This window comes from Poecile atricapillus, chromosome 12 (assembly GCF_030490865.1).
Source record: "Poecile atricapillus isolate bPoeAtr1 chromosome 12, bPoeAtr1.hap1, whole genome shotgun sequence".
NCBI lineage: Eukaryota > Metazoa > Chordata > Aves > Passeriformes > Paridae > Poecile > Poecile atricapillus.
Genome location: NC_081260.1, coordinates 15,225,401 through 15,240,487, shown reverse-complemented (window position 1 = coordinate 15,240,487; position 15,087 = coordinate 15,225,401). Strand labels below are relative to the sequence as shown.

The 15,087-nt window shown below is 43.8% G+C and overlaps 1 protein-coding gene across 1 annotated transcript; it reads left to right on the top strand.

Annotated features, from left to right (window-relative positions):
- The first annotated feature begins 250 nt into the window (after positions 1–250).
- On the top strand, positions 251–8,928 carry CHMP1B (charged multivesicular body protein 1B). Its single transcript, XM_058848180.1, has 8 exons — positions 251–372; positions 2,482–2,579; positions 3,295–3,441; positions 4,242–4,310; positions 4,464–4,571; positions 4,920–4,963; positions 5,263–5,335; positions 5,920–8,928. Exons 1-8 carry the CDS (start codon positions 357–359, stop codon positions 5,962–5,964), a joined length of 600 nt encoding a protein of 199 aa, XP_058704163.1. The 5' UTR covers positions 251–356; the 3' UTR covers positions 5,965–8,928.
- Positions 8,929–15,087: the final 6,159 nt, after the last annotated feature.

Below are 15,087 nucleotides of genomic sequence, written 5' to 3'. Positions count from 1 at the left end.
GGATCCCTTCTAGATCAGGATATTCTGTGATTCAGACTGGATATTAGGAGGGAATTCTTCCCTGTGAGGGTGGTGAGGCCCTGGAATAGATTTCGCAGAGAAAAGCTCCTGGAAGAGCCTAAAGCCAGGCCGGCCGAGATCCACAGCACCCGAATCCATCGATGTGCCCCTGCTCACAGCAGGAGAGGGCCGGGATGGGGCTCCCGGTCCCTCCCAGCCCAAAGCCGCAGGCGCGGCCCCGCCCCGGCTCGTCACGGGGCCGGAACCCGGAGCCGCCGGAGCCGCCGCCGCCGCCCCGGGCCCAGCGCTGCCCCAGCCCGGTCCGGAGCCGCGCCGCTCCCCCCGGGGCCGCCAACATGTCCAACATGGAGAGTATCCGCGGGCGGGACGGGCCGGGAGCCGCCGGGACCGGGCCGGGGGAGGTGGCGGTGGCGGTGGCGAGAGAGGCCTCCCCGCCGGGAGGAGCCCCCGCGGCGCGGGGGAACGAGGAGGTGAATCCCCCCTCATGGCGGTGGTCGCGGGGCCCGAGGGGCAGCAGCAGCAGCAGGGGGACGGCTGGTGTGGCACAGGCAGGGACTGGGATCTCTCTACCTCGTAATTCTCTTTTAAAGACGAGATAACCGAGAAGGAATCTCATATTCCAGAGCAATATTTCCAGGGTGTGTCAGAGGATGGTGCCAGGCTCTGTTCAGTGGTGCCCAGCACAAGGATGAGAGGCAGTGGCCATAAACTAAAAACCAAGGAGTTCCACCTCATCACGAGGAAGAACTTTCCATGGAGGGGGCAGAGCACTGGAACAGCTGCCGTGGGGGGTGTGGAGTCTCTGTCTGGAGACATCCCAAACCCACCTGGACACGTGAGGGGTTGGTCTGGGTAATCTCCAGAAGCCCCTTCTAACCTCAGCTCTTCCGTGGTTCTGTGGTTTCACCGCCCTGAAGGGCCAAGGAAGTGAGTGGGAAGTTCGGTGTCTTCCCAAGGTGTGATCGGGCAGCCTCGGTTGGGAGTGAGGAAGGGGAAGCAGGGCTGTGGTGGATGGAGGGACAGCCCAGTTCCTGAGGCAGAAAACACAATTTATACTAAAAATAGTGCAAATTGTGCAGCAGGGACCTGTGCATAGACTGGTATGTGAGTGATGTCAGCAGGGCTGTGACCCAAGCAGCCACCTCAGTTAGCTGTGTTTCCTGCTCTTGGAAAGAATTTACACACAGAGCCCTGTGTGAGCTGACTGAAACCTTCTTACTGTATAAAACCATCTTAATGCACAGGGGCAGAGAACTCTTAGAGATTCCAGAGGTCTCAGTGTGGATTCTGGTGGTCTCAGTGTGGTTGGAATGTGCAGGCAGTGCTGGCATTGCCGGTTGTCCTGGTGGGGACTGACGAGATTACCGGAGCAGCTGACTGTGAGTCACAAACTGAGGTGGAAGTTGGGTTCTGCTTGGGTTGTGGCACGTTGAGAAAGACACTTGAAGGGAGGATCAGGAATGTGCTCTTCAGGGATGGGTGAGCTGAGGAGGTGGCAGGTGAGCTGGTTTAATGGCAGGTAAATTCCTCAGCTGAGTAACTGAGGAAGTTATTTCAAAATAAACTGCTCTAGCACTGGTACCTACATTAATAGATATCCTACATGCAAAGTCACACATGTTACCTGTTTGTAGCCTGCCTGTGATGTTTATAGGATAACAAAGACATTCCTAATGCCTCCAGCTTGCTGTCAGAGTAAGAGGAATAGCTGGACTTTAAAGCAGGAAACAGCTCTGGAATAATTTATATACTTGAGATATTGAAGAAACCTCAATACTCGTAATGTTTAGCTTTTTGTTTCCACTTAATTGTTAATTATCTTAGTACCTGCTGCATCTTCCTCTTGGGATATCACAGGTGGCAGGAAAGAAACCTACAGAGCATTCCAAAGATAGACTGATGTTGTTTGGAAGCTTTAATCAACAGTACTTTAAGAGAATGTTTTTGATTGGTTTTTTTACAGCACACTCTATTCTGTCAGTAATATTTCAGTGCAGTCATTCCAAATCACTCTGAAGGTTTGTCTTACTGTTTTCTTGGAGCTTTCAGTTTAAGCAGTTGAACTTTAAAAACAAAAGTTTCTCTTCCTGACTGAAGTACTCTCTGCCCAAAAGTCAAATGATGGAGCTGTCGGTGAGCCCAGGATCACTCACATGACCCAGGGCTGGGAAGGAGCTGGATGAGCAGTTTAAATCCAAGATCCTGCTGGGTTGTAGCTGGCCATGGCCAGCTGAGCCAGTTTACTGTTACACTGTTCATTTGTTGTGTTCTTCAGTGGCTTTTTTTGGGTGAGGAGGTTCCAGGCGGGTCAGGAAACCACATCATTTCCCTGAGAGTCACAGGCTTTGGGTGTGGGAGTGAAAGTAATGGCAGAGAACTGCTCTCAGTTCTTCTTGGGGGGTGTTTGGTGCTTGGATTTATCACTTTGAAATAGGTTTGGTCCCTTAACTTGCACTGCAGAACATCTGTTTAATTTGAAGTTTGCTGCAAAGGAGCTCAACAGGAACTCCAAAAAATGTGACAAAGAAGAAAAGGCTGAGAAAGCTAAAATTAAGAAGGTAAGTCTGAACCAAGCTTTTTAGATCTGTTGCTTGCCTGTTAGAGCAGGAAGACATCTGGTGTTTTATCACTTCCCTGGTGTGCATGCTAATGATCATGTGGTCAATGTTTGTGATTTAAAATATGTGACTATAAATATTCCCGTGTTTATTAATAAACATGAGGATAAATCCTTGTGCATCTTCATGGATGGCTCATGGCATTTGCTTCCCCAGAGGATTGTCTTGTATGTGCTTTGGTAGAGACTGTTGTTCTCAGAGTTAAAACCACTTCATGTTTATAAGCTTGTAGTAAAAGGACTTGTGGAGAGGAACTTCAAAACAGCTTTTGAGTCCTTGAAGTAGTGAAGAGAGACTGAGTTGATTTGGTGTATTTTTGCCCATGAGATACAGCTGTACCATCTATGCCTGTGTTTGTGTCTTGAGACTAAAACTGTTTTCAGGAACAGAAATTATGTATCTGTAGCTCTGCAAAAGTGCCTATTTGAAGTGCATTCTTTCCAATGCCTTCCTTGGAAGGAAGTTAGGAGTTCTCATCTTGGAAATGTTTGGGAACTCTTGTAGGAGGAGGGAGGGATTTGTTTTCTTTTTTAATAGAAAAAGATATAGTGACTAATTAATGCTTTCAACACCAGAACAGACTACACAGAAATCCTATGTACAAGAGCAGGGAAGGGTAAAAGGCTTTTCCTTTTGTCTCTCCCTCTTGTCCAAGGCCATTCAGAAGGGGAACATGGAAGTGGCGCGGATCCACGCGGAGAACGCCATCCGCCAGAAGAACCAGGCCATCAACTTCCTGCGCATGAGCGCCCGCGTGGACGCCGTGGCAGCCAGGGTCCAGACTGCCGTCACCATGGGCAAGGTGAGGCCCTCCCCACCCTGCAGGGGCAAGGAGGAGACCTCTCATCCTCTCTGGAGTGGCTTCATCTGGCTGGAACAAGCTGGGAACTTCCCCTTTTGGTTTTAGAAGTAGCCAAGAGTAAATCTGCTGGAATTCGTCTGGCAGCTGCTCTTTGGATTATTTCACAAAGATATTTCCTCCCTTCAAAATACAGTCATGAGGCAGGAGTTGAGATTCCAGAGATCTTTTTTAGTTCAGATAGTTGTTTAAGGTAAACTGATTTACTGCTTTTCACCATGAAAGTTTACTGTGACCTGTGGACCAAGTGTATCCCTTAACAGTGACAGGTTTCAAGTCTACAGAAATGAATACCATATAAAACATATTTTTAGTGAATTTTGCCTCAGATTATGTATTTCAAGTGGTTGAATTAATTCCTAGAGCTGGGAATGGTAGGAGTTATTTAAAATATGACATTCCAGATGGCAATAGGATGTTCCCTCCTATTTGATAGTGTCAAAGCTCTGTGGACAGAGATAAGAGAGCTGGGTAAGAAATAACAGAATCCCAGAATAATTTGGGTTGGAAGTGAACTTAAAGCCCATCTGAGGCCACCCCCTGCCACAGGCAGGGACACCTTCCACTATCTCAGGTTGCTCCAAGCCCTGTCCAACCTGGCCTTGGGCACTTCCAGGGGTCCAGGGACAGCCACAGCTTCTCTGGGCAGCCTCAGTGCCAGGGCCTCCCCACCCTCACAGGGAAGGATTTGTTCCTAAACTGCTCATTTTTTCCTTGTAATGATTTCCTTCCCCTTGTTTCAGGTAACGAAGTCTATGGCAGGGGTGGTGAAGTCTATGGATGCCACCTTGAAGAGCATGAACTTGGAAAAGGTAAATAGACTTAATTTTGTTGGAGCTGACATCAAAAGCAGAACGGACAACAGGCACAAGTTTTAAAAAGGGAAATTAAATCAAGAATTTTCCAGTTGAGCTGTATTTTTTCTGTTATCTGAAGATAAGTGATTTGATTCATATTTTTCATAGATATCTGCACTAATGGACAAATTTGAGCATCAGTTTGAGACACTGGATGTTCAGACACAACAGATGGAAGACACAATGAGCAACACTACGACATTAACAACACCACAAGTAAGAATAATAAAATCTGTCTTAGCAAGGTAATCTTAAATTATGTGTCTAAACTGTTCATTAACAGCACTTGAAACACTCAGGTATATGTTTGTGTTTTTTTATAGGAAAGTTGAATTCTGTAGAACCATTATTTCCAAGCCACGGTTCAATTAATGTCATTTTAACTGCTGAGCACCTCTGCTCCTTTTTTTTGTGTTCATACCTTCTAGTGGTTAAACACAAAACTATTCTGCCAAAGGCACTTGCCTTTAAATCAGTTTTGTTAAAATAATTCCTGTTCTCTGAAAATCTAACAAGAAGTTGTCAGAAACTCCAAATGTAACAATCCATTTTGTTTTCCTTTAGAACCAAGTGGACATGCTCCTGCAGGAGATGGCAGATGAAGCAGGGTAGGTGACACTTCTATTTCTTGAATAAATCTTGGTTCCCACAACCCTTCTTGGTTATATCTATGATCAGATACCCTTGTTCTATAAATCTGTATCTTGGAAGCAGAGAAAAAACACAATTTTCCTTTTACCTCTGGACATTCCTGACTTGTCCTGGTGGTGAGTCAAAATTACTCACCAGCTGGTGTAACTCTGGAGTGCTCAGGAGGTGCTGTCTCATTCCTCTGCTGTCAGTTATTGTTCTTCCCCCTTGATCTGCCTGTGCCTGACTTGGTGTTTGCTCTGTTTTCTCCTGTTAGCCTTGATCTGAACATGGAACTACCTCAAGGACAGACAGGTTCTGTTGGTACAAGCGTGGCCTCAGCAGAACAGGTAAATGTTGGATTTCAGTGAGGTCAATGTTTTCTGGAGAAATGGGATGTGAGAATTAATGATTCGCTCAGTCAAAACAAAATGCTAAATTCTATTTCAGCTGTCCCAAGGAAACTGTGTGGTTAAAAGTCCTGCTATTGAAGTAATTTTAACAATACATTTGTTGAATATTAAAGGGAATATTAATTGTTGAATATTAAAGGGAAGGGACCTGCCATGGGCAGGGACATTTTCCACTATCCCAGGTTGTTCCAAGCCCCATTCAGCCTGGCTTTGGACACTCCCAGGGATGGGGCAGCCACAGCTTCTGTGTGCCAGGGCCTCCCGACCCTCACAGGGAAGAATTTCAGCCCCCTTGTCCTATCAAATATTCCACATTGTTTAAAAAAAAAGAATTCTTTGAAAAAATTCTTTCTCTCCTTAGTTTTGTGTTCTGAAACTCCTTCCTCACAGCCATGCTTGAGATCTTAAGCAAATCTTGTTAAGCCATGAGAGAATTTCTCATCAGCTGGACATGAGATGGCAAAAGTTGCTTTTCCTGTTGCTGATGGTTGATTTTCCCTTTTTGTTTTCCAACTGTGCAGGATGAGCTGTCACAGAGACTGGCCCGCCTACGTGATCAAGTCTAACTGAACAGAGCTGCAGTTCTTTGGACCTGCTTCCAAATTCCCTGTCTGGAACTAACCCTGCACTACACTCAAGGTGTAAAACAGTCCAGCATAGATGTTTGAATATTTGTAATATAGGGTACTTCACTCCCAGCTTGCTATTCTTTCTAAAATACATTAAGTGACCCAAAAATATCAGCTCTAATGTCCTTTTCTGTACATTTGGAAGTTGATCTATTTTTTGCAAGCTTTTTTCACAAATTCAAGTTGATGTTCTAAGTCAGCTACTAATGGTGATACATTCTAGTTCCAAGCAAAGCAGAGTGTCAGTGAGATATATTTTAAATTATGATTTTTTTAAATTATAAAAACTGTTTATGGTTGGAGAACTGATGTATCAGTTCAGATGATTGTTGTAGATCATTTTCCTACAGAGCCAAACTCCTGGAACACGCAGGGATGGACAGCGTGGACCTCCTGGAAAATGCACTTGTTGAAACAAATAAGTGGACTTTGAGTTTTTTAGTCTTTAAAAGTTAGGATATATGTGCTGAAATTAGCAGTTTAGTTCAAAAAGGAGTTACCAAAAGCTGATTTCATATAACTGAGGACTTGTATGGTGGCATCACTTTAGCACAGGAGAAATAAAATATATTTTTGGACTCTTTGCCAGGTCTGTTGCTCTCTGCAGATAACATCCCGTTGTTTGTAATATTCTGGTTTTATGGAGGAGCTAATTTTAGCAATCCTTTTATATTTCTGCATAGTAAGAGTCTGGCTGCTTTCAATAGCTTCAAACTCTTGTTGCAGTTGTAAAGTAAGAAATGGTTGTAGAAATTTGTAGCTGAGACCACTTGTGGTGTGTTGTGATAAACAGTGACGTTCAAATTCTCTTCCTGATTTTTTGGGCTCATTTTTATGTTTTGTCTTTGTAGGGGTGAGGGAAGGTGTGGAGCACCAGGCTTGGAATTGGTTCTTAGTTACCTGGTGCTCAGGGCCACGTGGGTTTTTCCAGTGTTAAGGAATTGTTTAAGGAAAAAAAAACAACCTCACTTTTTTATTCAAGCAGGATCTTTTCAGTGAAAATGTGCAAAAATGATGAAACAATTCAGAGCAGTTTCAGATGTTATTTTGAATGTGTTACCCAACTCACTCCAACTCAATCCAAGGGTTGAGCAGGATGTTATGTGCTGAAGTAATCAAGGTTACTGTAAAAATAAAATCAGAAAAATAAGAATAGACAAAACAACCTGAAATGTTGTGGGATTCTCTCTCACACTGGCAGCTGAACTAAAACCGTGAGTTTAAAATGGGATCTTTTCACTTGCTAGAAAGAAGTGGGGTTAAAAATAAATGTAAACACCTTAAGTGTTCTTCCTGTAAACAGGAGAAGTTGGAAGTTGTTTATAAACCACGTACTGACAGCTGTAGTCTGGCTACCATCCCTTCAAATGATTAATAAAACATCCTAGAAAGGGATTTTTTTCCTGCATTTTCTTCCCTGGCTGCTTCTGAACATTGTAACCGAGGTCATGGTGTATCTATGCAACCCAGTTACCCAGCTGGGGTGGCTGTGTGTGTGCCTTTGCCTTGCTGGACTTCCTTCAGCTTTTTAATATTCAGTTACTTCATATCATGAGAGTGCTGGAAGCTTCCTCTGTGGAATCGCTCCACACTGGAGTTTACTTGGAGCTGTCCATGGAATACTGAGGATTCAGTGTCTGATAGCAGACAGCTCCAGCTACTGTGTCTGGCTTCTTTTAATGTTAAAAATGATGCTGCTGTTAGACTGGTTTGGGCCCTTCTGGAATTAGTTGAGGGTCAGACAGCAATTCTGAGCTCTCACATGGTTGATTTTCCCAGTCTGTTGCCTTACCGTGAGCCTTGGAAGGATTTAAAAATAGACTGGGATTGAGATTGCTGCAACAGAAAGGTTAAATAATCTTCATTATTTTATTGATTGGTGTGGAGTTTGATCTTATCCCAGGCTGGTGAACTCCAGGACCAGCGTAGATTTCCAGTGTTGTCTCTTGAATGGAATTTACAAATACAAAGGTTTGACTGACATAATTAAGGTTATGTCTGGGGGACTGTGATGCAAAGAGGCTTAGGAAGAAATGGGTGTTTGAGACAGAGAATTTTTGCCCTGTTGACTTCACTCCAGGAGTTGCTGTGTGTTTCAGCCATGGCAGGGTTTGGGGCTGGCAGCTCCTGTGTGCAGAACTCCTGCCCTCTCCTGGGGAAATGCTTTCACTCGTGGCTGGGAGCTGCATCCAGAAAGGTTGAAGTTATATTTTAAATACATACATTTTTCTCATGTCATTTGGAAATGCTTAAAGCTGAAAGGTACTCCTAAAGCAATATTTGAGTTTCATCCTTCCTTCCTTCAAGCTTCTCAAAACATCTCTCTTCCCTGAGCAGCTCTGGCTCCTCACTCCGACCTTGTTTTGTCTCTGTAAGTTGATTGTTTGTAAAGTTAATTTCATGTTAAATCACTTGTTTGTGCTTTTCTGGAACCTTACTGCCAGCTAAAATTTCAATATTTCTGCTGATGAGCAGGCACATCTAATGTGAAACATTGCTTGAAATGTTGCTGGATGGTTTTGCTCAGCATTTTTATTCTCTCTTACTAAAACTGCTGGTTCGTGGTAGCTTTGTCTTCATTAGAATTCCAAAACAAAGCCATGCAGAGCTTCAGATGAAAGAAGAAGGAAGCAAAACAAGAACAAGAACTTAAATGTCATGATTGCAATGGGATAAAACTTCTCAAGTTGCCTTTGTGGAGATTCTCAGAGCCAAAAAGTAGTGAATTTTTGTGAAAAGTAATCAGCAGTTGTGTCCAGACATAAATTCTGAAGCTGGTGCCGTGTATAGAGAAGAGAATAATTTTTGTAGCTCTGAGTTCACTTTGAAAACTGCTTTACTTGTATGGGACAGTTTGTAAATGTAACTGCAGGTGGTAAATAAAATTGTACAGACAACTCATGCTGGGTGTATGTCCAAGTTGTGTGGCTGCTACTGGTCTCTGTACATGGATGGACATGCAGATGGAATGTCTTTCCTGTGGGAAAAGTTCAATATTTATGGGGAGAAAATAAGAAGAAAATAAAGTGAGTACTACTGAGAGAGATTTTTGACAATTGGGGAGTAATTAATATTAAGTATAACAACATAAACTCTAATTTTATGTTTTTTTAAAAAAAATGTTTAGTCTGATATGGAGAGAGCCCCGTGCTTAAATATCTCTGAGGGTTTTCTGTCCTTACACACAGAACAAGGGAGCACTGGAAAACTGGCAAGGAGGTGGTGTGGGTTTGAGATTGGCTTTGGCTTTCCCAGACCTAAAAATCTTCAATTTTTACATTTCTATTCAGTCGTTCAAGAGCCAGCAGAGGGCACCTCAGGCTTTGCTTTCCTGGATCCTACAGAAATGACAGGTTGGAGTAGTTAAAGGAAAGCTGGTTGCTTTGGGGAAACGTCTCTCCCGCAGAACCTGTGTCTGGGCAGTATCCACTCACTGTAGGATGTGCCTGTGCCGGGGCTTTGATCCCAAAATCCAGGTCGGCAGCACATCCACAGGCCATCAGCTGAATGGGGTCAGTCTGCACTAAGTACTCTTCAAAATGGTCCTTTGCAGCCTTTGGGGGTAATTTAGGTTTCTGAGATCTGTTGGGAGTGTGATACTGAGTAACCTTGTGCTGAAAACTTCGGTTTCAATTTCATTTCTAGTTAAATTTTGGGGGGTTTTAGCTGTTGTTCTGCTTTTCACCTGTGACAAGCCTTCTGTTTCATACATAAGGAAACACTCAGTATGCACTGATGGAAATGGATTTTAATTTGATTTTTTTATCAGAGCTTTGATGAGCTTTGGTTTGATGAAGGACTGACTTTAATTTCAGGATTCTCCCTGCAGTTCTGCCTTCACCTCTTGCTGAGGCTGCTCTGAGCTCAAAACAGCACTTGGCTCCCAACTTTCTTGTTTCAAACAGTATTTTTCCAATGGAACCCTGAGTAGGGTCAGTGGCCTTGCTTGTTTCGGAAGCAGCTCCCTTCATTACCATTCCATGAGGGAAAGGCTCGATGTGAACAATCTGTAACTAATTTCATGTGCCAGTGGAGCCGCTTTCACTGGGAGAAGATGCACTCAGAGTCTCCCAGGCTCCTGCTTCCCTTTGCTGCTATTTATTAAAGAACTCGGCCTGGATCAGCTGCATGATGTGGTTCAAAAGGGAAAATCAAAGGAGCTGCAGGATCCAGGTTTTGGGAAAGCTTTCCAGGTGTGAGGAGCTGCCAGATCCAGACTCAGCACAGAGGCTGCTCTCAGCCCTTACCTAAATAAGGGAGATTTTAGAGAATGAAATATTTCTTGTTGCATATTTCTAATCTAAATATGCATATTAAATAATCCAAATAATTGGAGAATTGTAGAAATGCTAATTATATAGAATAATAAAACAAAATATAAATAAATAATAAAGATCTAAAAATAATCTAAATAAAATCTAAGTGTCTAAAAACAATGATGCTTTACAGTCACGCCTATGTGTATTGCTTAGGATATTCTAAATTTATTAAATCTGAGTGAAACAATCTTTTTGCAAAACTCTAAAGCAATGAACATGACATAATGTTTATATCTGACAAGATAATAATCATCTTAATTTAATTTCCCTGCTATCTGATTCATAATTCTTTATCACAATCAATTTCTGTCAAAATGAGCTGTCAGGGATAGGAAAACATTTGAAAACTTCCTTTAGAGATGCTCACTATTTTTTATTAAGTCTTTTATGACTCTTTTTTCAAAGATTAGATAAACATAACCCTGGAGTCTCTACAGGAGACATTTCCCTTTATTCTTATCACAATCAGGGCTTTGTTTCTGGTGCTGCAAAATGGGTTATTACTAGAACCATTAATCTGGAATCCTGTTGCTGGTGGTTTTTCAGTTCCAGGTTCCATCTGAAGTCCCAATATTTGGGAAATCCATCGGAGAAGCTGGCGGACCTGTTCAGAGTGTTGTAAATTAGTTCCAGTCTCCACGAGCCTGCTGTGACTAATTGATGTGACCTGGAAGTGGATAAAGTCCATAACAGTAAGATCAACTTTTCCTCTGGTAATTTGACAAATAGAGCCCTTTTTAAAAGTCCCGTGTAGGCTCCATTCCCCATTTGTTCTGTCGTGATGGGCATCGTTTCCATGTTGGAGTGATAATGATTTTCCAGATTTCTGCTGATTTGTAGAGCAGGTGCCTTTATTTATTAATGCCAGAAGAAGGGAAAGATTCAACAGCACCAACAAAAAGAGAATTCCTGGCAACAGCTGTATATCAAAGCCATTCCTTATCCAGTTACCTTGCTGTAAGTATTTGACTGCTGCTTAAAATCTTTGTATTTCCATTTAAAATATAAAACTACATTTTTTGCAGAGTAGTTTTATGTATAAAGAAAATAGAATTACCCTAATTTATTAGTGGTAATTATTACATTTAACAATAGCACTGTTTTTTCATCTATGTATTTTAGAAATACTAAGATTAATACTCACCAAACCCCGAGTTTTCTGGTGTGTGGTGAGTTTAAAGCAACAAATATAGAATATCCCAGGTTCTCTTCCAAATGTAATGCTTTTGCTGAAGCTTTACAGGTTTTTTTTAGCCTGTGGTTGGAGTAATAAATAAACCAGATATTCCCAAGCTCTTCATTAAGTTTTATGGGGATGTTTGGGAAATCTGTCTGTTTTCTCTGGATACCCTTTACCACACAGGTTTTCCTCCTCCTGCACTGTGGAGATGTGCAGGAAGGCTGGTGGTTTGCGGAGTTGCTCCAGCTCATTTATTTCCTACAGCCACAGGGAAATCAGGAAATCTCAGTGTTGTGTGGGCTTCTGCTCTTGCAGAAGGGGCTGCTGGAATGGGATCTGTGCAGCTGAAGCTCCTGGAAGCTCCATGTTGCTGCCTAATGAATTTTTTAAGAAGAATTTTAGGCAGCCACTCTAAGCACTGTATTGACTGCAAGTGAATCCATGCTGCTTTCTGGATGGGCAGGGATTTAAGGAATTTCTCTGCTCCCAGCTCCTTCCAAGCCCACATCCCATTCATCCTCTCTCCACCAACTCTGTCATGCTCCAAAATAGTCTCGCTATGGCTATAAACTGCCCAGCAGTGAGCCAGGGGAGTCCAGTCCCTGTTTATTTGTGCTCCAGTGGGATGTGAACCTTGGTCTTCCAGGGTGAAAGGTTGAAGGATGAGTGTCTTGTTTACCTGTGCTTTTCAGAGAATGTTTTCCTTTAATCTATTAAGCAGACACACCATTTTGTCCCGTGGTGTGCAGTGGGATCGTTAACGATGCACTTAATTACTACCAAACCACATCTGAGTGCCCGATGGCAGCAGGCAGGAGACTCAAAGCCCAGTTGGTAGGGCAGGAGGGTCCAGCAAGGTCCCCCCACTTCAGGGCTTAATAGAAACATCTTTCCATGAGCTCCTGCGGCTTCTCCCTGATTTATACATGGCTTTGGTGATGGATAAAACCACATTGGATAGTTTCACATCAGTTCTGACTGATGGCTGAGGGCAAAGTGGGAGTGAATGAGGAGAAACCAAATTGTCAATGGATTTTAAAATCCATATTGGACTCTTTGGAAGTTATTTTCAAAACCAAAAATCCAAATCTGATTCCTTGGAAGGTTATTTTAAAAACCCCAAGACCTGAGTTAATTCAACCACTGTAGCGCTGCTGCCTTTAACACACTTGAGGATTTCTCTTCCCTGAAGCTCTTACGTTCAGACATTCACATCCCAAAGCTGGCATTTGGGCTTAATTTTTTGGCAGTGTTGCAGATTTGTTGTATACATTAATCAGCCAAGGTATAGGGCTCGGGCACATCCTCCACCAGGCACAGACACAATAGGGTGGAGAAGGCCCAGCAAACACAGCTGGTGAACATATTTACCATCCACTGTTTAGTCACACTTGTGGAGTTTTAATTGAATTACCTTTGACAGTGAGCAGCAAACCTGGTGGGTGATCTACTAAATTTAACTGATGAATGGGCTCCCTAAAATCAATTAGCATCCAGGGCTGGGAGCATGAACACATCCGTTGCTCGGTGGGGACCGGAGCGGGCTCAGAATGACAGCAGCAAATGTTGGCCAAGTGAAAGCGCGGATCTCCTGCCGCCGCTGACCCCTGCTCCCCACATGAAAGAAAAACAGGAGCCTAACAGGAGCTGAAAGAATCTGACAGTAAATCATTTAAGCCCTGTTTTGCACAACTGATACAGGATGCTTCTAAACTGCTTGATTAATGCTGGGCAGTATATTAAAAGCAGGACATGGCAGAGCAAGGAGTCTGTGGCCAAGCACCAGCTCCACAAACACCATCTGCTCACTTAATTATTTTTGGGAGATTCAGGATAGCGGGCAGCCAGGAGGAATTAGAAATGGCCCTTTTCTCTTGCTACAGTCATCAGGTATGTGGGCACAGAGAAGCACCGTCAGTCTTTAGGTTGTTTGTTATCTGAATAATCAAGTGATGGCAAAATGCAGGCTGGAGGCTCCTCTGACCTTTGCCTCGGTGCAACCCGACCCTGCGTGGGGCTCAGGCGGAGCATGTAATGAGGGACAGCTGGGATGGAGTGGAAACGGGAGCACACTCCATGTCTGAGGGAGAGTGAGCACACACACTCCATGTCTGAGGGAGAAGGACACACACACACACCATGTCTGAGGGGGAAGGAGCACACACACACACACACTCCATGTCTGAGGGAGAGTGAGCACACACACTCCATGTGTGAGGGAGAGTGAGCACACACACACACCATGTCTGAGGGAGAAGGAGCACACACACACACACACACACACACACACCATGTCTGAGGGAGAAGGAGCACACACACACACACACACACACACACCATGTCTGAGGGAGAGTGAGCACACACACACTCCATGTCTGAGGGAGAAGGAGCACACACACACCATGTCTGAGTTAGAGTGAGTACACACACTCCATGTCTGAGGGAGAAGGAGCACACACACACACTCCATGTCTGAGGGACAAGGACACACACACACACCATGTCTGAGGGAGAGTGAGCACACACTCTCCATGTCTGAGGGACAAGAACACACACACACTCCATGTCTGAGGGAGAAGGACACACACACACCATGTCTGAGGGAGAAGGAGCACACACACACACACACACACACACCATGTCTGAGGGAGAAGGAGCACACACACACACACACACCCCATGTCTGAGGGACAAGGAGCACACACCATGTCTGAGGGAGAAGGAGCACACACACACACACACCCCATGTCTGAGGGACAAGGAGCACACACCATGTCTGAGGGGGAAGGAGTGAGCACACACACACCATGTCTGAGGGAGATGGAGCACACATACACCATGTCTGAGGGAGAAGGACACACACACCCCATGTCTGAGGGAGAAGGAGTGAGCACACACATCAGGTCTGAGGGAGAAGGAGCACACACGGTGTCTGAGAGAAAAGAGCACACATACATCTGAAGGGCTCTTGGCTTTGCACAAACTGGAGAAGGCAGAGAACTCTCCATTGGGGCTTTTGGCTTTGGAGGTGAGGAGGAAGAGCAGCAAACAGGGAGATAGATAGATAGATAGATAGATAGATAGATAGATAGATAGATAGATAGATAGATAGATAGATAGATAGATAGATAGATAGATAGATAGATAGCCCTCCTTCCTTTCACCCTGTTTTGCTGTTTTGGCTGGTGCTGTTTTGCACCATCTAAGCCTTCCTCAGGAGGAAATCTGGGCCAAACCTGGCTTATTGAAATATTGACTTAAGTGAAGACTCAATCTAGATTGTGCCACATGTGAATTTTATTATTTTTTTGAATTAATTTTTTTACCAATATGAGAAGAAAATGTGTCAATTTCAATGATGCTCAAACTGAAACCTGCCCAATGGCCCTGGAGGTGCTGCACTGGGACACAATGACTTAAATCCTTCTTTTCTGTGGGATATCCTCCTTCCCAGGCTCCCTGCATTGGGTACCACTTTATAGGGTATTCTGAAGTCCAGAGAAGACACAGTGAGGCTTTTGTTTCCTTGCCTTCACAAGTCATTGACTTCATGCATTGATT

Bases quoted from the DNA above. Each gene is read 5' to 3' on its own strand.
- CHMP1B (XM_058848180.1), top strand. The intron at 4,311-4,463 runs GTAAATAGACTT...TATTTTTCATAG, and splicing joins AGAGCATGAACTTGGAAAAG to ATATCTGCACTAATGGACAA. The intron at 4,572-4,919 runs GTAAGAATAATA...GTTTTCCTTTAG, and splicing joins CGACATTAACAACACCACAA to AACCAAGTGGACATGCTCCT.